Consider the following 24,149-nt stretch of genomic DNA (forward strand, 5'->3'; position numbering starts at 1 on the left):
ATACATTTGAACAGTCACACATACACACACACAGGCATACACACAGGCATACACACACACAGGCATACACACACACAGGCATATACACACACACACACAGGCATACACACACACACACACACAGGCACACACACACACACACAGGCACACGCACACACACACACAGGCACACACACACACAGGCACACACACACAGGCACACACACAGGCATATACACACACACACAGGCATATACACACACACACAGGCATATACACACACACACACACACAGGCATACACACACAGGCACACACACACACAGGCATACACACACACAGGCACACACACACAGGCATATACACACACAGGCATATACACACACACACACACACACACAGGCATACACACACAGGCACACACACACACAGGCACACACACACACACACACAGGCATACACACACACACACAGGCATACACACACACACACACACACACAGGCATACACACACACACACACACAGGCATACACACACACACACACACAGGCATACACACACACACACACACAGGCATACACACACACACACACAGGCATACACACACAGGCATACACACACACACACAGGCATACACACACACACACAGGCATACACACACACACACAGGCATACACACACACACACACACACACACACGGGGAGATTTATAAAAACCTGTGTAGAGTAAAACTGGTGCAGTTGCCAATAGCAACCGATCAGATAGCTTCATTAAATTTTCAGAGGCCTTTTAAAAAATTAAAATAGCAATCTGAATGGTTGCTATGGGCAACTGCACAGGTTTTGGTAACTCTCCTCCATAGGGTGAACACACACACTCACACTTCCATACAGATACACACACACATACACGTGTTTCCATACACAGTTATGAACAGACACAGTCATACACATACTACCATACACAGTATACACACATACACAGCGCACACCCAGTCATGCCCATTGCCCCGTTCTGGACAATGATTGCAGTGCAGTGTTTGGCAGGTGCAGTGCTGGCAGCGCATGCAGTGAAGGGTTAATGGGTGTCCCCTCCCTGTGCTCTATCCCTCTCCATGCGGAAGTGTGCGCCAGCGCCGAGACAATGACCGGGTAGCGCTCAGCACCGAGCACATAGGCAGCAGCAGCAGCAGCCATGGCGGGCAGTGACACATGGAGGGCCGCTCTGCGCACCTACTACTGCATCAAGTTCTCCCTGTCCTTCTACTCCACCCTGTTCTCGGTAGGTGCCCGGGGAGCGGCGGGGACGAGCGGGTCACACTGCCTCATACACGGCGGGATATACCGTGCGGGAGGCGGCGGTGTGCACAGGACTGTACACACATGCGTTATCTGTACTGACAGGATATACGAGGTGATCCATTGTATGAATGGGCGTAGGGATCCAAACGGAGAACCTCACATTCATGGAGAAGTGGAGCCCTTTATGTATGGGATCAGGATGCCCCGATGGTTAATGCAGGGCAGCTGTCAGATGTGGCCCCTATCTCCTGATGGATCCTCATGGCAGACACCAGTGGGGCCAAGCTGGTGAACTGGACCTAGATATGGAATCTGAATGGAGAGGTCACAGTGTAGAAATGATAGAAGCTGCATCTAATACGTTGCTTACAGTACATTTTACTTCCATTTATGTGTCTGGTACCCTTATGGGTACGATCACAAATATGCAGTAAATACTCACGTGTAAATGTACCCTTACATAGGACTGCATGGGGGTCACATATTTTATCCCATCAGGACAGTGCAGGGTGAACTTTCCCAAAGTCTGTTGTCATCTTTGCATTTAAGGGCAAGGTCACACTACAGAATTTCCACACCAAAACTACAGTGTGAACTGAGCGACAAATAACTCTTTAGGGTATGTTCACACTACAGAGTGTACGGAATCTCAGCTCGCAGAATTCAGCGAGCGGAGATTCAGACTGACAGCCGGCGGTGGCCGAAGGACCGCGCGGCACTATGTCGTCACCATTGACGACTATGCAGTGTCCGTGGACTTCCGCGCAAAGAATGAACATGTTCTTTCTTTGCGCTTAACAATTTCAGTGGCAGAAATTACGCAGTGTGAACAGGTCTCGCGGAAGACCCATTCACACTGATGGTAATGTTCACTGTGTGGACTTTTACTCGCGGAATTCCGCTTGAAGAATTCCGCGGGGATTCTGCAGTGTGAACATACCCTTATAGGGTACATTCATATGCACAGGATCCTGCACAGGATTTGTAACTGCAGATTAGGAGCTGTGATCAGTCAATTAGTTTACATTGAAATCTGCAGCAGAAAATCCTGTGCATCAAATCTTCGTACGTTGTGCCCGGGCTGCAAAAATAAACAAAATATACTTTAAAGGGTAGCTCCCACCATCCTATATTTTTTTTCTGTCCCTGCCTATTGCCAATCTATCCCTAACCCCCTCCCTGCATTTAATTTTTCTTTTTATTATATAAAAAATAACTTTTTGTCTGCCTTGTAGTGTGCTCACTACCAGGCAGACTTCCCCAGCAGGCACCATGTCACTGATGCCTGCTGGGGACAACACTTCCGCCCTTAGTTTATCTTCACAGGGTGCCTCCAGCTGTTTCACTACTACAACTCCCAGCTTGCCCTGACATCTATTGGCTGTCAGGGCATGCTGGGAGTTGTAGTAGTGAAACAGCTGGAAGCACCCTGTGTAGATAAACTATAAGTTAGTGCCATGCAGCGCTACGGCACTAGCCCGTTCCCTCCGACAAACCCTCATACCCTGTTCCCTCCATCACAACCCCCCCCGCATATCCCGTTCCCTCCATCACAAACCCCCCGCCCCGCATACCCAGTTCCCTCAGTTCTGATACCTGCAGAGTCCGGCAGCGGGCGTGCAGGGACAGCAGCGGCAACAACATGGGCGGGAGGAGTGGCCTCCCAGCCAGTGGCCGGGGAGCTAATGCGCTCGCTCCTGCCTGTCTAATTGACGGGCAGGGAGCGAGAGCAGCCTAAATGAAAAAGGACTGATTGCCAGGCCAAAATCAGTCCTTTTTCAGGCGTGACGTCACGCCAGGCTGCAGCCGGCCACTAGGAGGGTGACCCCTAGTGGCCGGTTTTTAAACATAAATTTCACCCTGATAATAAATTTAAAAAAATTATGACAATATATTTAGTACATAAGTACTACAACATATCAAAAAATAAAGTTGGTGACAGTGCCCATTTAACTCACCTTCCTACGTGCCCCCGTCAGTCCGGTACCGGCCTCATGGTCAAGCTTTGCGAACCTCATTCAACTTCCTGGGGATGGAAACGTCACAGCGCCATCGGCGTATCAGCAGCCGCAGCGATGTCCCGCCCCGGCTGGTGATAGGCTGAGAGCACTGTCATGTAAGAACCCAGCCAGAGCTCCTTACATGACAGTGCTCCCAGCCTATCACCGGCCGGGGTGGGACATCGCTGCGGCTGCTGATACGCCGATGGCGCTGTGACGTTTCCATCCCCAGGAAGTTGAATGAGGTTCGGACAGATGGGGGCATGTAGGAAGGTATGTTAAAGTTTATTTTGTTTATTTTTGCAGCCCGGGCACAGCAATATATAAAAGTCTTGCACTACAGTTGTCCTTTAAGGAGTACTGTAGATTAAGACAACCTATCCCCTATCTGTAAGAAGTGTCTGATCGCGGGGGATTCAACTGCTGGAACCCCCAAGATCTCCTGCCAGGCACCCAGCTCTCTTTGTGGACGGAGCGATCTCTGCTCTCTGCAAGGAGACTGTCATCCCCCGCACAAACTTGGGGTCGACGCGGCCCCTCCATGTATCTCTATGGGTATGTTCACTCTGAGAAATTGAAGAGGAATCTTTTTGGTGAGGAAAATGTTGAAATCTGCCATTTTCTGCTTGACGTGAAATAGGAACAGAATTGAAGCAAAATTCAGGAGGAGGAACAACAAATGATGTTTGGGAGGAAATTCAGCCATTTCCGCTTGGATTACGCTTAGGCTCCTTTCACACTATAAATTCATCCGTTTTAAAGATCCGTTATAATTATCCATTAAGAAAACCATTAAAAACGGACTTTAAACGGCCTTTACAAAATCCCATTATTAAAGTCTATGGGATTTTTACATTATCTGTTTTAACCTTTCATAGCCCGTTATTAATAATGGACCTTATTTTGTGATGGGAGAAAGAACAGAAGAAATAGTGCATGCATTATATCTTCCGTTACCTTCTCCCGTCACAAAATAAGGTCCGTTATTAACGACGGGCTAATTGTCACAAATGTCTAATATTTCCATTTCTCTGTTTACGTATTACAGAGTATTGCCCAGAATAAGTCCAGCTGAGTCCTGACCGGACTGGGACGTCTACTGACCCAACTGGTATTATCTTAGATCACTTTGATGGTTCTATTTGGGCCTTTAGAAACAAAGGGGGAGATTTAACACAACCTGTCCAGAGGAAAAGTTGCTGAGTTGCCCATAGCAACCAATCAGATTGCTTCTTTCAGATTGCCTCTGAAAAATGAAAGAAATGATCTGATTGGTTGCTATGGGCAACTTTTCCTCTGCACAGGTTTTGATAAATCTCCCCCAAAGTTAGGCCAGAACTTTCAGCTGTTTTGTGTCTGAAACTGGCCTAAGGGTTCGTTAAAAAAAATAAAAAAATAAAAAATAAAAATAAATAGGGGTTGAACATGGATCTGCAATACATCACCCATAGCCTACTATAGGTCTGTACTGTCACTCAAAGTGTCTAGCCCAGTGTTTCTCAACCAGGGTGCCTCCAGCTGTTTCAAAACTACAACTCCCAGCATAACCGGACAGTCTTTGGCTGCTTGGGAAACACTGGCCTAGTCTTTCATAGAGATATTCTCCCTTATTAACTCCTTAACGACGCAGGACGTATATTTACGTCCTCCGCCGGCTCCCGTGATATGCCGCGGGGTCACGCGGTGTCCCTGCGTCATATCGGGTCGGTCCCGGCAGCTATCAACGGCCGGGACCCGCGTATAATACAGGACATCACCGATCGCTGTGATGCCCTGTATTAACCCTTCAGACGCGGCGATCAAAGCTGACCACCGCGTCTGAAGTGAAAGTATCCTCAGTCCGGCTGTTTGGGTCCCGCCGTGGTGAAATCGCGGCGTCCCGAACAGCTGACCGGACACGGTAGAGCCCTTACCTGCCTCCTCGGTGTCCGATCGACGAATGACTGCTCCGTGCCTGAGATCCAGGCAGGAGCAGTCAAGTGCCGATAACACTGATCACAGGCGTGTTAATACACACCAGTGATCAGCATGAGAGATCAGTGTGTGCAGTGTTATAGGTCCCTATGGGACCTATAACACTGCAAAAAAAAAAGTAAAAAAAAAGTGTTAATAAAGGTCATTTAACCCCTTCCCTAATAAAAGTTTGAATCACCCCCCTTTTCCCATAAAAAAAAAAAATAAACATATGTGGTATTGCCGCGTGCGTAAATGTCCAAACTATAAAAATATATCATTAATTAAACCGCACGGTCAATGGCGTACGCGCAAAAATTCCAAAGTCCAAAAAAGCGTATTTTTGGTCACTTTTTATACCATTAAAAAATAAATAAAAAGTGATCAAAAAGTCCGATCAAAACAAAAATCATACCAATAAAAACTTCAGATCACCGCGCAAAAAATGAGTCCTCATACCGCCCTGTACGTGGAAAAATAAAAAAGTTATAGGGGTCAGAAGATGACATTTATAAACGTAAACATTTTCCTGCATGTAGTTATCATTTTCTCCAGAAGTGCGACAAAATCAAACCTATATAAGGGTGGGTTCACACTACGTTTTCTCCCATACGGGAGCGCATACGGCAGGGGGGAGCTAAAACCTCGCGCTCCCGTATGCCTTCGTATGCGCTCCCGTATGTAATTCATTTCAATGAGCCGGCCGGAGTGAAACGTTCGGTCCGGTCGGCTCATTTTTGCGCCGTATGCGCTTTTACGACCGGACCTCAAACCGTGGTTGACCACAGTTTTGGGTCCGGTTGTAAAAGCGTATACGGCGCAAAAATGAGCCGACCGGACCGAACGTTTCACTCCGGCCGGCTCATTGAAATTAATTACATACGGGAGCGCATACGAAGGCATACGGGAGCGTGAGGTTTTAGCTCCCCCCTGCCGTATGCGCTCCCGTATGGGAGAAAACGTAGTGTGAACCCAGCCTAAGTAGGGTATCATTTTAACCGTATGGACCTACAGAATGATAAGGTGTAATTTTTACCGAAATATGCACTGCGTAGAAACGGAAGCCCCCAAAAGTTAGAAAATGGCGTTTTTTCTTCGATTTTGTCGCACAATGATTTTTTTTCCCCGTTTCGCCGTGAATTTTTGGGTAAAATGACTGTCACTGCAAAGTAGAATTGGTGACGCAAAAAATAAGCCATAATATGAATTTTTTTGGTGGAAAATTGAAAGGGTCATGATTTTTAAAAGGTAAGGAGGAAAAAACCAAAGTGCAAAAACTGAAAAACCCTGAGTCCTTAAGGGGTTAACAACTAACAAGGTAAAATACGGAACTGCACGCACAGAGTGCCTACGGTTCCATCATGGTACAGGAATGATGCTGGAGCGGGATGGTGATTTGGACCCCCCTACTGATGCAGGGCGAAATGGTATCTTAAAGGGTTACTCCGCTGCTCAGCGTTTGGAAAAAAAACTGCTCCAAACGCTGGAGCTGGCGCCGGGAGCTCGTGACGTCACGCCCCACCCCCTCATGACGTCACACTCCGCCCCCTCAATGCAAGTCTATGGGAGGGGGCGTGACATTCGTCATGCCCCCTCCTATAGACTTGCATTGAGAGGGTGGGGGGTGACATCATGAGGGGGCAGGGCTATGACGTCACAAGCTCCCAGCTCCAGCGATCGGAACAGCTTGTTCCAAACGTTGAGCAGCGAAGTAACACTTTTACAGTCTTCCTCTCCATTTAACAAAACTTTTGACGTTCAAAGGGCCAATAAGAAATTCCCAGGCAGCAGGTGCTGCCGTATTAAATCGGGGCTATTGACCCTCGTATTAAATCGGGGCTATTGCACCGTCCCTATTGACAGCAAGGCAGTTCCATGCGGTAGTCCGGAATTTGCATTTACATGGTGGAAATTGAACAGTGTGCACAGTGCAGGAGAATCCCATTGAAGACAATCGGAGGCTAATGCATTGGAATTTTCATAGTGTGTATGGGCCCCTAGTAGTCAGACCCCCACCGATCTTTAGAACACGCGGGGAGAAGTGAGCGCTGTATTGTGCCCTGAATGTATAGCATGACTCTGGAATAGAAGCCAGTTTCGCCCGCATTTTGTAAACCCCAATGGCATGCTAGGGACAGGGTGCAGGTAGTTGTCTTTCTCTTTCGCTTCTTTCCTGTATAAATACCTTGAGGTTTTTTTTTTTTTTAGTGATCTGTCTTCTTTTCCTGTAAGCCGTCCACTGTTCATGCAAATCCTGTCTCACGGCGGTGTAGTGTAGTTAGGCTGGTTGTTGTTAAACATTTATCCTACATACAAGTCTGATCCCGACTGGAAACCACAGAAGTTATGGCGTCACGCCAGACATGTTCCTGTTCACTTATGCCAGAAAGCTACTTAATAGACCACAAGCATAACATTACTTACCGCATCAGTTTCTGGGTGTGAGGTCTGCTTGTTGTTCCTTAGTAAAAATTATTCCAAATACAAAGATGTTTAAAAATATCTAATCTATATTGTATTATATAGGACTAGAATATATCTGTAAATTAGACTGTTTGACTTGTCATTTGTCTATTGTACTGTGGCCCTTTAACTTACAATGACCCCAGGTTACAATATTTTAGCATATAATGGTTTATTCTAGACCATTGTAACTTGAAACCAAACTCAACATGCAATGCTATGGACAGTCCAGATCTGCGAAACATGTCAATGGCTGGTAAAACTGATCAAGAATGGACATTTCACTGGTAAACACCTGTATTACTGAAGTGTATGCACTGACTGGCTGTCTGGTAGCGCCCCCCAAAGTACAGGGAGGTACTACATGTTCTGCACTACTCTTACCCTGTGCCAGAGTTAGCTAATCCTTTGGTCACCAAGTAAGGGTGGCTATTTTAAATTTTTTGGGACACTGCGTGTCCTGTACAGGACCCTGAAGAAGCTCCTGTGCTCTACATAGACAGTGATTTACTCACTTTTACCTATTTTTGTATGACATTTTGGGACTTCAGAATCAAGTCCATAGAGTTATGTATGAGGGGGATTCATCAAAATCTGTACAGAGGAAAAGTTGACCAGTTGCCCATAGCAACCAATCAGATGGCTTCTTTTCATATTTTTTTTTAAAGGCCTCTGAAAAATAAAAGAATCGATCTGATTGGTTGCCATGGGCAACTGGTTAAGGCTGCATTCACACCACGTTTTGTACATACGGGTGCCGGATCCGGCAGGGGGAGAGGCAAACCGGGCGCTCCTGTACCCCAGCCAGATCAGCCTGTGACTCCATTTACTATAATGAGCCGACCGGAGTCAAACGGTGACTCCGGTCGGCTCAGTTTTGACCCGTATGCGGTTTCCTGACCGGACCTAAAACCGTAGTAATACTATGATTTTAGATCTGGTCCAAAACCGGATACGGGTCAAAACTGAGCCGACCGGAGTCACCGTTTCACTCCGGTCGGCTCATTAAAGTAAATGTAGTCACGGGCTGATTTGGCTGGGGAACGGGAGCGCTCGGTTTGCCCCTCCCCCCTCCGGATCCGGCATGAATCTCCCCCATTGTCTCCACATACAATGGTCGTCCCAGTAACTTGCAGGACTTTTTCTATGGGTGTATATACCACGGACCAACAAACAAAATAATTGGGCAATGTTTATCAGCCTCCTTTTGTGCAAAAAACGTAAAACTTTGTAAAAAAAAATAAATAAATAAAATGCGTTGCACGTCACTTTTTAAGGGTGTGTTCACATGCTAGTAACTTGCAACGGGTTTCCCGCAGCGGGAAACCCATTGCTAGTTACTAGCGTGTGAATGCACCCTTAAAAAGTAACATGTGCAACGCAATTTTTTATTTTTTTTACCATTCATTTGAATGGATCCGCGGACAGTCCGCAAATGTGACAATATTGCGGACTGTGTGTGGACCCATTTAAATCAATGGTAGCGTAACTCGTAGCAGGATTTCCGCAGCGGGCAACCCGCTGCTAATAATAGCGTGTGAACACACCCTAAGAATGAAAAGCCGGCTAAGTGGGAGTAGTGGGGTTTCCCACGGACCAACATCTTTCCAAAAAATCCCTTCATTCTTAAATAGATTATCCCAAAATAAAAACTTGTCAATTATCCTTAGGATAGGTGATCAGTATCTGATTGTGGAGGTCTGACTGGCAGGACCATTTGGACCATTACCAATTACAAGATTAGGGGTCTCTTGTCCCCGGAGTGAATAGCGTGGCAATAACCATGCATGTCACAGAAAAGGAGATGTGACCAAAGGGAGTGGTCTTCTCAAAGAGAGAGTCTTTCAAAGAGGTCTCTGTTCTTTTTCTTTATTGGTTATAATAACAGTAGCTAATACACAAGCCAAGATTGACCAAAAGTGAAATCTGTGCCCCCTCCTGGCATGTCTTTTTAGTAAATACTTGTATTCTTCATAAAGTAACAATTCTAAAGCCCTTTTTGTTAAAGCAGTGTATGAACCATTCCTGTTATTCCTTATTGCCAATTTGTTTACTAGTTTATGGATTCCTCCTTACCCAATAGCAACGTTCAGTTTGGGCTGACACTGACAGACCGTATGGGGACACAAACCCCTTTGACAAGTGGATTGATAACACTGTGTGTTTTATTTATTCATAAATATTTAGGAGGAATAACAGGAACGGCACAATAAAGAACTATAAGTCGTTCCAGAATTATTTTATTATCCCAATTATTATTATTATTATTCATTTTAACAGACTTGTACATTGTTTAGCCTTTTCAGGCAACGCTGCCACCTTGTTGTAATGTTTACTGGAGATCACTACAGTCAGACCCCAGTGAGTGAATGTTGTTGGTGTGTTCTTGAGTATCTTTAGTGATAAAACACTTTTGATGTTGTTCTAGATGACATGGTGTGCGCTGGTTTTAGTTGTCTTGTGCTCTTTACTTCATGTCTTCGCTACAAGAAACGTGTTTTATAGACATTCAAAACTTTTATGTCTTTTTTTTTTTTAATTGAAAGTAACACTTGAAACCATATAGTAAACAGAAGAAACTAAAAAAATGCATTGGAATTGGGGTTTTCTTTCCCATTTGCCCCTCCCAAAAAAAAAAAAAAGTTATTGTAGTCAATATTTTTTATGTGCCCGATAAGGTAGTAACACATAAAGAAAACCTTATACATACATGGTATACATGGTTATATTGTAAAAAGAAACGCAAAGCTTCAGCTCACCCCTTCAGCCAGAAGCCGCGCCTGGACTGGTGGGAACCAACACCAACATGAACAAATAAAAAGGAAGGCAAGTCCAGCGCAGATACTTGTGCAATAGAACTTCTTTTATTTCAACACGAAATCATCAGGGATAACGGCAGTCTGATCCCTACAAATGAAACAACCCCTTTTTACGAGTCCTTTAACCCTTAGCCCATTGGGGCCTTAAGGTCTCAGACAATTTTATTTTTACGTTTTCGTTTTTTCCTCCTTGCCTTCTAAAAATCATAATCTTTTATATTTTCATCCACAGACCCATATGTGGGCTTGTTTTTTGCATGACCAGTGCATGGCGCAACCAAAAAAATGCTATTTTTGTGGGGAAATTGATAAGAAAACCGCAATTTGCAAATTTTGGAAGGTTTCCTTTTTCATACTGTCCACTTTACGGTAAAAAATACATATTTTCTTTATTCTGTGGGTCAATACAATTAAAATGATACCCATGATTACATACATTTCTATAATACCGCTTTAAAAAAATCGCAAAATTAAATTTTTTTACTTTTTTTACTTAAATTTTTACACTTTAATAGTCCCCATAGGGGACTATTTATAGCAACCATTCAATTGCTAATACTGTTCAGTGCTATGCAAAGGGCATAGCACTTATCAGTGTCATCTGCGATCTTCTCTTCGATGTCAGAGCACAAGACCCGGGGAAGGCAGCGGAGGCAGGTGAGGGGACCTCCATCTGCCGTTCTGGATGATCAGATCGCCGCGGCAGTGCTGCGGGCAATCTGATCATGCATTTTAGTGACCGCTCTGCCGCAGATGCCGTGATCTGTATTGATCACGGCATCTGAGGGGTTAATGGCGGACATCCGTGCAATCATGGATGTCGGCCATTACCGGCAGGTCCCTGGCTGCTATCATCAGCCGGGACCTGCCGCGCATGACCCGAGCATCGCTCCAATGCTCGCGGTTATGTATAGGACGTAAATGTACGTCCTGGTGCATTAAGTACCGCCTCACCAGGATGTACATTTACGTCCTGCATCGTTAAGGGGTTAAAGGAATACTCTAGGATAGAAGTTTTTTTTATTTATTTTTTCTAAACTTGCCCAAAATGCCGGCATTTAAAAAAAAGAAAAAAAAATGGTATTACCTCCTGTCGCACCCCTGATGCCTGATATCGCATTACTGTCCTCCGCAGCAACACCAGCTGATACCACAGGATAAAAAGTTACACTTTTCAGCCGGGTATATGAGCCTAAGACTGGGTTCACACTACAGTGTGTAATTACGGTTCCCGTATACAGCTGGGAGGAGGGGTGGGCGGGGCTTAATCGCGGCGCCCGCACTCAGCCGTATTCGGGAACCGTAGTTAATGTGTGTCTATGAGCCGACGGGAGTGAACCGCAGCCTCCGGTCGGCTGATTTTTCGGCCGTATGCGGTTTCCCGACCGCAGGCAAACACGTCGGCTCATAGACATACATTAACTACGGTTCCCGAATACGGCTGAGTGCGGGCGCCGCGATTAAGCCCCGCCCACCCCTCCTCCCAGCCGTATACGGGAACCGTAATTTCAAACCGTAGTGTGAACCCAGCCTTACTCAAACAGAGTATGAGTAATGAGTAAGGCTGGTATACCCGGCTGAAACCCGTCACTTTTTATCCTGTGGTGTTGTCTTGTGTTGAAATAAAAGAAGTTCTATTGCACAAGTATCTGTGCATCCTTTTCATGGTTATAATGTAGTTGTGGGGACCCCTAGAGTAAAAGTTACACACATTTTATTTTGAACGGCATACATTTAAAATGCAAAGGAAAAAAAATAAAATGGTGGATTTATTGCTAAAGCCTAAGCTGTAAAATATATCTGGACCGCGAACACTGTGGATAATAAGAGGCGCCAAATGTGTCCCATTGTACAAGTTTTACGTGCAAACATATTGGTAAATTAGCTTTATTCTGTTTTGTTTCTGTATAAATCTGTTTTTTTTTTACTCGATATGCTAACATAGGGCTGGGCGGTATACCGGTTCATACCGAATACCGAATTTTTTTGTGCTGCACGATATGAATTTTAGCCCATACCGCAATACCGGTTTGGCCCCTCCCCCTCGGGAATGAATGAATCAGCCCAGCGCTGCGCTGTCCCCACATCTGGGGAACTATTCCTATGTGACCTGCGTGCGCTGTTCTGCCCCCCCCCCAATGAATTAGTAGCCCAGCGCTGTCCCCATCAGGGTACTACTCACATGTCACCCGCATGCGCTGCCCTCCTCGTCCTGTTTGTTGCGGCCGCCAGCGCTGATACTCTATACCAGCCGTTGGCTGTCCGGGCATGGTGGGTGTTGTAGTTTTGCAACACCTGGAGGTCCGCAGGTTGGAGACCACCGCTCTATACTGTGCGGTATCCCTATCCCCGGGTTGCAAAAAATAAACTTTAACTCACCTCCCTTTGGTCGGGTACCGGCCTCACTTGTTTCCTGGGGATGGGAACGTCGGAGAGCTGTCAGCCTATCACCGGCCGCAGCGATGTTCCGCCTCGGCCGGTGATAGGCTGAGCCGTCAGAACATCGCTGCGGCCGGTGATAGGCTGAAAGCTCTCCGACGTTCCCGTCCCCAGCGTAAGGCCGACATAGGTGAGTTAAAGTTTATTTTGTTTACCTTCTGCAGTCTGGGCATAGGGATACCGCACAGTATAGAGTGCCAGCGCCGGCGGCCACAACAAAAATGGCGAGGAGGGCAGCGCATGCGGGTGATATGCGAGTATTTACCCCGATGGGGATGTGGGCTGATAATATGGGGGGAGGGGGGTCTAGGAAATACCGTTATATACCGTGGAACCGCCAACAGTTTAAAAAATAACGTGATGCACACATTTGGTCATACCGCCCAGCCCTATGCTAACATATAGATTGTCCTTCATTTGAATGCATTTTCCATATGCAGCTCTGCTATACTAAATATATTACTATATGACTAAAAAACTTTAGGGGAGCATCACTTTCTTAAAGCCACTGATGTGGTGTTCTAGGAAAGTGTTTCCCAACCACTAGGAAACCTTGTTCTAGAATCATCAGAGACCACAGCAGTCTGATCCCTACAGATGCAACAACCCCCTTTTAACCCCTTAAGGACCAGGCCATTTTACACCTTAGGACCCGGCCATTTTTTGCACATCTGACCACTGTCACTTTAAACATTAATAACTCTGGAATGCTTTTAGTTATCATTCTGATTCCGAGATTGTTTTTTCGTGACATATTCTACTTTAACGTAGTGGTAAAAATTTTTTGGTAATTTGCATCCTTACTTGGTGAAAAGTCCCAAAATTTGATGAAAAATTTGAAAATTTTGAATTTTTCTAGCTTTGAAGCTCTCTGCTTGTAAGGAAAATGGATATTCCAAATACATTTTTTTTATTCACATATACAATATGTCTACTTTATGTTTGCATAATAAAATTGACGTGTTTTTACTTTTGGAAGACATCAGAGGGCTTCAAAGTTCAGCAGCAATTTTCCAATTTTTCACAAAATTTCCAAACTCACTATTTTTCAGGGACCAGTTCAGGTTTGAAGTGGATTTGAAGGGTCTTCATCTTAGAAATACCCCACAAATGACCCCATTATAAAAACTGCACCCCCCAAAGTATTCAAAATGACATTGTCAGCGTTTTAACCCTTTAGGTGTTTCACAGGAATAGCAACAAAGTGAAGGAGAAAATTCACAATCTTCATTTTTTACACTCGCATGTTCTTGTAGACCCAATTTTTGAATTTTTACAAGGGGTAAAAGGAGAAAATTTATACTTGTATTTGTACCCCAATTTCTCTCGAGTAAGCACATACCTTATATGTCTATGTAAATTGTTCGGCGGGCTCAGAAGCGAAGGAGCGACAAGGGGATTTTGCAGAGTACGTTTTTCTGAAATGGTTTTTGGGGGGCATGTTGCATTTAGGAAGCCCCTATGGTGCCAGAACAGCAAAAAAAACACATGCCATACCATTTTGGAAACTAGACCCCTCGGGGAACGTAACAAGGAATTAAGTGAGCCTTAATACCCCACAGGTGTTTCACGACTTTTGCATATGTAAAAAAAAATAAAAAAATTTTTTCACTAAAATGTGTTTCCCCCAAATTTCACATTTTTGCAAGGGTTAGTAGCAGAAAATACCCCCCAAAATTTGTAACCCCATCTCTTCTGAGTATGGAGGTACCCAATAAGTTGACCTGAATTGCACTACGGGCAAACTACAATGCTCAGAAGAGGAGGAGTCATATTTGGCTTTTTGAGAGCAAATTTTGCTCGGGGGGCATGTTGCATTTAGGAAGCCCCTATGGTGCCAGAACAGCAAAAAAAAAAAAAAAAAACACATGGCATACCATTTTGGAAACTAGACCCCTTGAGGAACGTAACAAGGAATTAAGTGAGCCTTAATACCCCACAGGGGTTTCACGACTTTTGCATATGTAAAAAAAAAAAGAAACATTTTTTTTCACTAAAAAATGTGTGTTTCCCCCCAAATTTCACACTTTTGCAAGGGTTAATAGCAGAAAATACCCCCCAAAATTTGAAACCCCATCTCTTCTGAGTATAGAGGTACCCCATAAGTGGAGCTGAAGTGTTCTGCGGCGAACTACAATGCTCAGAAGAGAAGGAGTCACATTTGCAAACTTTGTTGAAATGGGAGGGACATGTCGCAATTAGGAAGCCCCTATGGTGCCAGGACAGCAAAAAAAAAAAACACATGGCATACCATTTTGGAAACTAGACCCCTTGAGGAACATAACAAGGGGTAAAGTAAGCCTTAATACCCCACAGGGGTTTCACGACTTTTGCATATGTAAAATAAATGAAAAAAATGTCACTAAAATGTGGGTTTTCCCCAAAATTTTACATTTTTACAAGGGTTAATAGCAGAAAAGACCACCCAAAATTTGTAAATACATTTCTTTGGAATAAGGACATACCTTAATTTTTGATGATTTTCGCTTCGCGGGTGCACACCAGGTCTTGGAGTGGGAGGTCAGTCAGGGGCCTTGAGCTTATTATAGCAGCCAGGATGTGGGCCCCCCCCCTCAAGGAGCATTAATGGGGGGGGGGAGCACTGAGCCCTAAAATAGGGGAACACTATGGGGGATAACGGGCCGTAACTGGGGTAGACAGGTGGGGTACAGAGGCCTGTAATATGGGGTACAGTGGGCCAGAAAACTATAAATCATAAAATAATAAAACAGGATATGTTCCCAGAATGATGACCCAGAGCATAGCCAAAACTAAAAAAAATATGCCCGCTCCAAACCCTATGCTCTGAATCATCATTCTGGGAATGTGATGTGTGTGGCCGTTCCTAACCTGTTGCCTCAAATGCGCACCTGCTCAGGTGGAGAGAGAGCGCTGCGCATTTGAGGCAACATAAAAAAGTCCCCGATGATCGTGACTCAGTGACCTATGACCCATTTTTGAAAAAACACCCCCAGAGGTCTTATCAGGTTTTGTTTGTTTTTTTCAGGTTTTTTTGGGCAATTTAGTGATTTATGGGGGGTTATATTTTGGAATGTACTCTGGACTTGGTACATTGGTCAAATTATGGAAAATTCAAATGAAAGGGAAAATTTAGTGCTCCATGGAAGTGCGATCGCCAGCCAATAGCAGCATTGCTGGGGCGGTGACAGTATTGTCATCGCTCCACAGCAACAGCAGGTTATAGGCGGTGTACTGTACACCGCCAATCACCATTTATTTCCAGGTCATCGGGTCACAAGTGACCCGAATCGCCGAAGATCGCTTACGTGATTTCGCAAGCGATCTCCGGCGATCGCCGACATGCGGGGGTCCCGGGACCCCCCTCAGCATTTACACGGCATGCCTGCTGAAGGGTATCAGCAGACATGCCGTTCCGATCTCTGCCCGGCGCGCGGGAGGGACCGGAAAACGCCAGGATGTGCGGGGACGTCCTGGGTCCTTAAAGCCCAGGGTGTGGGGACGTTCCCGTACGTCCTGGGTCCTTAAGGGGTTAAGAGTTCTTTAAAGGAGTACTCTGGGATATAAGTTTTTTTTTTTTTTCTAAACTTGCCCAGAATGCCTGCATTTAAAAAAAACTAACTGGACTTTCCTCCCGTCACACCCCTGATGCCTCTGATATTGCACTGCCATCCTCCGCAGCAATCCTCTTCCTGCTTCTTGTGGTGGACGTGGCTCAGCTAATCTATGGCGGCAGCAATGTCCCCCCATGGCCTGTTATTGGCTTAGTAACAGTGTCACGTAATGGACCCAGGCACGGAGAAGCATGCCTCAATAAGTCACACTCAGCCTAACACTCGCCTGGTGGGACATTGCTGTGGCCAGCCAGCTTAGCTGCAGTGTGACGCGTTGACCACAAGAAGCAGGTAGAGGATCGCTGCGGTGGATGGGAGTGCGGTAGGTTAGTCCAGTTTGTTTTTTTAAATGCTGGCATTCTGATGAAGTTTATTTATAAAAAAAAAAAAAAAAAAAACTATCCCGGAATAATCCTTCAAATAGTTTTCCAGCAAACTACGGTACATATATACCGTATATACTCGAGTACAAGGCGACCCCAATATAAGCCGAGGCCCCTAATTTCACCCCAAATACCCAGGAAAAGTTATTGACTCGACTATAAGCCTAGGGTGGGAAATACATCATCCCCCCATGTCATCCCCCCCCCGTCATTAACATCCCCGTCATCATCCACACCCCTGTCATTAACACACCTGTCATCATCACCCTGTCATCATCCCCCCCCTTCATCATCACCGCCTGTCAATCCAGTGGTCTTCAACCTGCGGACCTCCAGATGTTTCAAAACTACAACTCCCAGCATGCCTGGACAGCCATCGGCTGTCCGGGCATGCTGGGAGTGGTAGTTTTGAAACATCTGGAGGTCCGCAGGTTGAAGACCACTGCAGCCTTCATCATCCAGACCCCCCCCCCCCCTTTTAGTTTTATACTCCCCTTGGTGGGAAGGAAGGATGAGCTGGTCCGGGCCATCTGTGCTGCAGGGACCGTCCGGTGGGGAGGGTTAGTTGTTCCGGCTGTCCATTTTCACCAGGGGGCTAGTGATGTTGCCTTGATGACGAAGCACAGGGACGCGCATGAACGTCCCTGTGCATTGTCGTCAAGGCAACATCACTAGTCCCGGGCTGGTGCGGAGAAGAGGGCCCCCTGGTGAAAATGGACAGCCGGAACAACTAACCCTCCCCACCGGACGGTCCCTGCAGCATAGATGGCCCGGACCAGCTCACCCTTCCTTCCCACCGATGATGATGACGAAGACCGCAGTGGTCTTCAACCTGCGGACCTCCAGATGTTTCAAAACTACAACTGTCCGATGGCTGCCCGGGCATGCTGGGAGTTGTAGTTTTGCAACATCTGGAGGTCCGCAGGTTGAAGACCACTGAGAAGGGATTGACAGGTGGAGAGATCACTCGAGTATAAGCAGAGGGGGGCGTTTTCACCACGAAAAATGATGAGATTAAAATCTACTGCAATGTTTAATCTGTTCGTTTTCAAAGGCTTGATAGACTGTAAAGTAGAGATGGACTTGTGGTCTATAATGTTCGTCTGCAGATTTTGTTTAGTCTCCTGCATTGAATGAAATGCCCGCCGGGACTCTCCCATTGCACTGGATACACCCTGTGCTGCAGGTCAAGGATTCCCATGAATTAGAAGTTCTCGCTATCTTTGATAGTCTCACGTCTGTTCTTGTCTGACAAGCGTCTGCAGGCTTTTCTCTGAGAAACTGCTTACTGAGGAAGGAATGGAGCTGAGGACCCCAGATTTCTCTCATTGAAGTACTGACCTAATGAGTGCATGAGATATATATATATATTTCACATACACATACGAGAGATTTCCAAGGGTTTCCAAGCTGTTTTACTTAAGGCCGATTCCAAAGTTGTGGTTGATGGAAATACAGTGACATCTCCCGAGTCTATTTATATACGAAGTGCTGAAAATTGAGATCTCAGTGGTTTCTATGGACTCAGGATTTCTTCTTATTTGTTCTCATAATTTTTACCCTATTAAAGGGGTATTCCAGGATGTTTTTATTATTTGACTATGCTACAGGGGCTGTAAAGTTAGCGTAGGCTATAATATAGTGTCTGTATCTGTGGGTGATGGTTTTCTCACAATTCTTCTGTGATTATTACCCCAATATTTTATTTTTTTTAAAGGGGTATTCCAGGCCCAAACTTTTTTTTTATATATCAACTGGCTCCGGAAAGTTAAACAGATTTGTAAATTACTTCTATTAAAAAATCTTAATCCTTCCAATAGTTATTAGCTTCTGAAGTTGAGTTGTTGTTTTCTGTCTAACTGCTCTCTGATGACTCACGTCCTGGGAGCTGTGCAGTTCCTATGGGGATATTCTCCCATCATGCACAGCTCCCGGGACGTGACATCATCATTGAGCAGTTAGACAGAAAACTTCAGAAGCTAATAACTATTGGAAGGATTAAGATTTTTTAATAGAAGTAATTTACAAATCTGTAAAGATAAATGGGGGTGACTGGTTCTCAAGGTCTTGAGTGTGATGGAAATGTGTTATATGGTTTTGTCTGTGAATATGTAATGATGATAGTGGTGTTTATGAATAATTCAAGAGGGTGATGATGGGTGTTTGTATAAATTTGAGGGTATGTATATATATATATAATGAAAGAGGGTGATAGGTGTTCCTGTATAAACTGGAGAATCTGTATATAATGATCGGTGTATATGGGAGAGAGGGAAAAGTATGGGGGAGAAAAGTATCTTGATAGGTGTTTGTGAATGATTGGAGAGGGGGATGGTAAGTGTTACTGTATAAATTGGAGAATATGCATGTATATAATGAATATTTGTGATGATAGGTGTTTCTGTATAAACTGCAGGATGTGTGTGTATATATTGATCGGTGTATATGGGAGAGAGAAGTATAGGGGAGAAGGAAATGATTGAAGGAGAAGGGGGATAATGAAAGAGAGATAGAGGATGGTGAAAATAAAAGAAAAGGCTCTTACTTGGATAGATAAAAGCGTAATTTATTTGTAATTTAATAATATAAAACAGGAAAAAACGCTGGGCCCTAGCGCTTATACTTTCCAATGCATATGAAACAGTTAAAATAATTCATAAATGTAATTCATAACAAGGTCAGTAGATGAAAAGCACTGAATAGTTATACAATGTGCAATAGTAGGTAAATGAACCCGGTGCTGCGACCACAAGGTATAACAGACCAAGTCAATTGCTCTCGGTACGGCGACCGTAGAGATGTGTGAAATAGTCAAGTAGTCCACGGTGCTGCGACCGTATGCCAGAAAGAAGAAACAAAGTCACAATGTAGCGGTACTGCGACCGTATGCCAGAAAGAAGAAACAAAGTCACAATGTAGCGGTGCTGCGACCGTAGTTGGTAGTACAATTCAATGGGACACAGTGTGTCAATGTTGCGAGGGTGCGTGCTGTCTCTAACAGAGTGAGGGAGCCAAGGATTGGCAGTGGGCCAAAAGGAGGAAGCTCCAGCAGTTGCAAGGCTGGGTAGTGGAAAGGGGGAAGAAATATCTTGTGGTACTATGTACCTCTCACCCGGTCACTCCTATGGACTTTGTGATGTCGGTCCTCACTCTGGAAACAAAGCCGCTTGTTTGTGGCTGCCTGCGGTCACTGGTGCTCGGCTTCTCCTCGTGGCGGTGAGCGTGTTGGGCGCGTAATAGAATCCTGGCGCGCTGTGATGATCCTGTGGTTCAGCTGGTGATGATAGTGCTTGCAATGGTGTCTACTGCCTTAAGACTAGACGCGTTTCGGACCCTCTAGGTCCGTCCTGACTACTGAGGATGGACCTAGAGGGTCCGAAACGCGTCTAGTCTTAAGGCAGTAGACACCATTGCAAGCACTATCATCACCAGCTGAACCACAGGATCATCACAGCGCGCCAGGATTCTATTACGCGCCCAACACGCTCACCGCCACGAGGAGAAGCCGAGCACCAGTGACCGCAGACAGCCACAAACAAGCGGCTTCGTTTCCAGAGTGAGGACCGACATCACAAAGTCCATAGGAGTGACCGGGTGAGAGGTACATAGTACCACAAGATATTTCTTCCCCCTTTCCACTACCCAGCCTTGCAACTGCTGGAGCTTCCTCCTTTTGGCCCACTGCCAATCCTTGGCTCCCTCACTCTGTTAGAGACAGCACGCACCCTCGCAACATTGACACACTGTGTCCCATTGAATTGTACTACCAACTACGGTCGCAGCACCGCTACATTGTGACTTTGTTTCTTCTTTCTGGCATACGGTCGCAGCACCGCTACATTGTGACTTTGTTTCTTCTTTCTGGCATACGGTCGCAGCACCGTGGACTACTTGACTATTTCACACATCTCTACGGTCGCCGTACCGAGAGCAATTGACTTGGTCTGTTATACCTTGTGGTCGCAGCACCGGGTTCATTTACCTACTATTGCACATTGTATAACTATTCAGTGCTTTTCATCTACTGACCTTGTTATGAATTACATTTATGAATTATTTTAACTGTTTCATATGCATTGGAAAGTATAAGCGCTAGGGCCCAGCGTTTTTTCCTGTTTTATATTATTAAATTACAAATAAATTACGCTTTTATCTATCCAAGTAAGAGCCTTTTCTTTTATTTTCACCATCCTCTATCTCTCTTTCATTATCCCCCTTCTCCTTCAATCATTTCCTTCTCCCCTATACTTCTCTCTCCCATATACACCGATCAATATATACACACACATCCTGCAGTTTATACAGAAACACCTATCATCACAAATATTCATTATATACATGCATATTCTCCAATTTATACAGTAACACTTACCATCCCCCTCTCCAATCATTCACAAACACCTATCAAGATACTTTTCTCCCCCATACTTTTCCCTCTCTCCCATATACACCGATCATTATATACAGATTCTCCAGTTTATACAGGAACACCTATCACCCTCTTTCATTATATATATATACATACCCTCAAATTTATACAAACACCCATCATCACCCTCTTGAATTATTCATAAACACCACTATCATCATTACATATTCACAGACAAAACCATATAACACATTTCCATCACACTCAAGACCTTGAGAACCAGTCACCCCCATTTATCTTTACGAATTTTCTGCTTAATCAGGGTATACAGGAGATTATACCCAGACTGAAGTTCTCGGTCACCACACCAGATTGAGTACATCTCACACTTCCCTAATCTTTTTCAATTTACAAATCTGTTTAACTTTCCGGAGCCAGTTCATATATAAAAAAAAAAGTTTTTGCCTGGAATACCCCTTTAACAGCATTAAAAAAAAAAAAAAATGTCCGCAATTACCGGCGGGTCCCTGGCTGCTGATAGCAGCCGGGACCTGCCGGGCATTACGCGAGCACTGCTCCAGTGCTCACGATCATGGCGGCGCGTAAATATACGTCATGGTGCGTTAAGTACCACGTCACCATGACGTCCATTTACGTCCATTGTCGTTAAAGGGGTACTTCCCCCCCCCCCCCAAAGGATAGGGGATAAGATGTCAGATCGCGGGGGTCCCGCTGCTGGGGACCCCCTGGATCTACCATGCAGCACCCACCTTTAGCCGCTTCCAGAACCGCTGGAGGTCCTCACGCCCCCTCCCATAGACTTGCATTGAGGGGCGGGGTGTGACGTCACACTTGGGCGGAGTCGTGATGTAACGATCTTCCGCCCCGGTAGTCGAGATGGACTTAGCCTCAGGACCTCCAGCGGTTCCGGAAGCTGCTACAGGTGGGTGCTGCATGGTAGATCCAGGGGGTCCCCAGCAGCAGGACCCCAGCGATCTGACATCTTATCCCCTATCCTTTGGGGTTAAAGGGGTATCCCCTATCCTTTGGGGTTAAAGGGGTATTCCAGGAAAAAACTTGGTGAAAAAACAGGTGTCATCAGAGAGCACTCAGAGAAGAACTCAACTTCAGCAGCTCATAAGTACTGAAAGGATTGCATTTTTTAATAGAAGTCATTTACAGATCTGTTCAGCTTTCTGGAGCCAGTTCATATATAAAAAAAGTTTTTTCCTGGATCACCCCTTTAAGGACTCAAAACAGTCTTTGTTTTTGCACTTTCGTTTTTCCTCCTCACCTTCTAAAAATCATAACTCGTTCAATTTTGCACCTACAGACCCATATAAGGTCTTGTTTTTTGTGTCACCAATTGTACTTTGTATTGACAGTACTTATTTTATAACCTAATCTGCGACGAAACAAAAAAAAAATTATTTGTGGGGTGAAATGGAAAAAAATCAACTGCCATTTTGCAAATTGTTAGGGCTTCCGTTTCTACGCAGTGCACTTTTTGGTAAAATTGACACCTTCTCTTTATTCTGTAGGTCCATATGGTGACAGGGATACCCAATTTATGTAGGTTTTATTTTTTTTTTTACAACTTTTTTTTTACAACTTTTAAAATTAGTATGTTTAAAATTGTTATCTTCTGACCCCTTTAACTTTTTTATTTTTCCACGTACGGGGCTGTATGAGGGCTATTTTTTTTGCGCTGTGGTCTGTAGTTTTTATTGTTACCATTTTTGTTTTGATGGGACTTTTTGATCGCTTTTTATTAATATTTTTATGGCATATGAAGTAACAAAAAAATTCACAATTTTGGACTTTGATATTTTTTTGCATGTAAGCCGTGCGGTTTAGCTAACCTTATATTTAAACAGTTCGGGCATTTACACACGTGGCGGTACCACATATGATTTTTTTTATTACATTATTTTATTTTAAAAAAATAGGAAAAAGGGATGATTCAAACTTTTATAAGGCGGAGGCTTATTCACATCTATTCTTTTTTTTTTTTTTTTTTAGCACCCACAGGGGGCTATACCATGCAATCTTCCGATTGCATACACTGATCACTTCTATGCCATAGCATAGCACTCAGTGTTATTGGCGCTCTACTGCTCCAGCCTGCTGAGCAGGCATGAAGCAGTAGATTGCCGCCGATCGGACGACGAGGAGGCAGGTGAGGAGCCTCCTGTCGTCCAGTAAGCTGATTGGTACATCACAATTTTGTCGCGTTAGTTCCTATCAGCTCCACTGAGCTGCCGGGATAGTTTTCCTTCACTTTAGACATCGCAATCAACTTTGATCGCGGCGTCTAAAGGGTTAATGCTGTCCATCGGCCTTATCGGCGGTAGCCGGCATTAGCGGTGGGTCCTGACTGCCCATAACCACTGGGACCCACAGGGTTTAACCTGTTCTCCTCTCGTAAGAACGGTTTAAACCCCGTTAGCGGGACTCAGGACGAACAGGTATGCCCTGAGTCCTTAAGTACCAAAACTAAGTTTTTTTATTTAATTTTTTATATATATTATATGTATGTGTATGTGCGTATGTATGTATGTATGTATGTATAATATAATTAATGTCCATTGTCACTATCTATTGGGAAGATAAAGTAATGAAATTTTGATAATCGTTGACAATAGGTGATGGTTAAAGAAAAACTGTCTCTAAACTCCCCCCACACTAACCAGAGGTACTGGCTGGTTGTGCGGGGGACGCTGATCAATATGCTGCCTACCATGCCCGGATCCATCCCGCCTTTCGCCCATTATCTTGATTATTTTTTATATGCAAATGATCTTCTAACTGGCACGGGTGGGGTTACAAGGCTCCAACAGGCACTGTGA

General features: G+C 44.8%; 1 protein-coding gene across 1 annotated transcript in view; it reads left to right on the forward strand.

Moving 5' to 3' along the window:
• The first annotated feature begins 1,021 nt into the window (after nucleotides 1–1,021).
• The window catches only part of LOC130368141 (tetraspanin-15-like), a 173,661-nt gene continuing 150,533 nt past the window's right edge, over nucleotides 1,022–24,149 (forward strand). The window contains exon 1 of the mRNA XM_056571489.1: nucleotides 1,022–1,261. Coding sequence (XP_056427464.1) covers nucleotides 1,175–1,261 — 87 coding nt within the window. The 5' untranslated portion in view covers nucleotides 1,022–1,174. The remainder of the gene's footprint in view (nucleotides 1,262–24,149) is intronic.

Source organism: Hyla sarda, chromosome 4, assembly GCF_029499605.1.
Source record: "Hyla sarda isolate aHylSar1 chromosome 4, aHylSar1.hap1, whole genome shotgun sequence".
NCBI lineage: Eukaryota > Metazoa > Chordata > Amphibia > Anura > Hylidae > Hyla > Hyla sarda.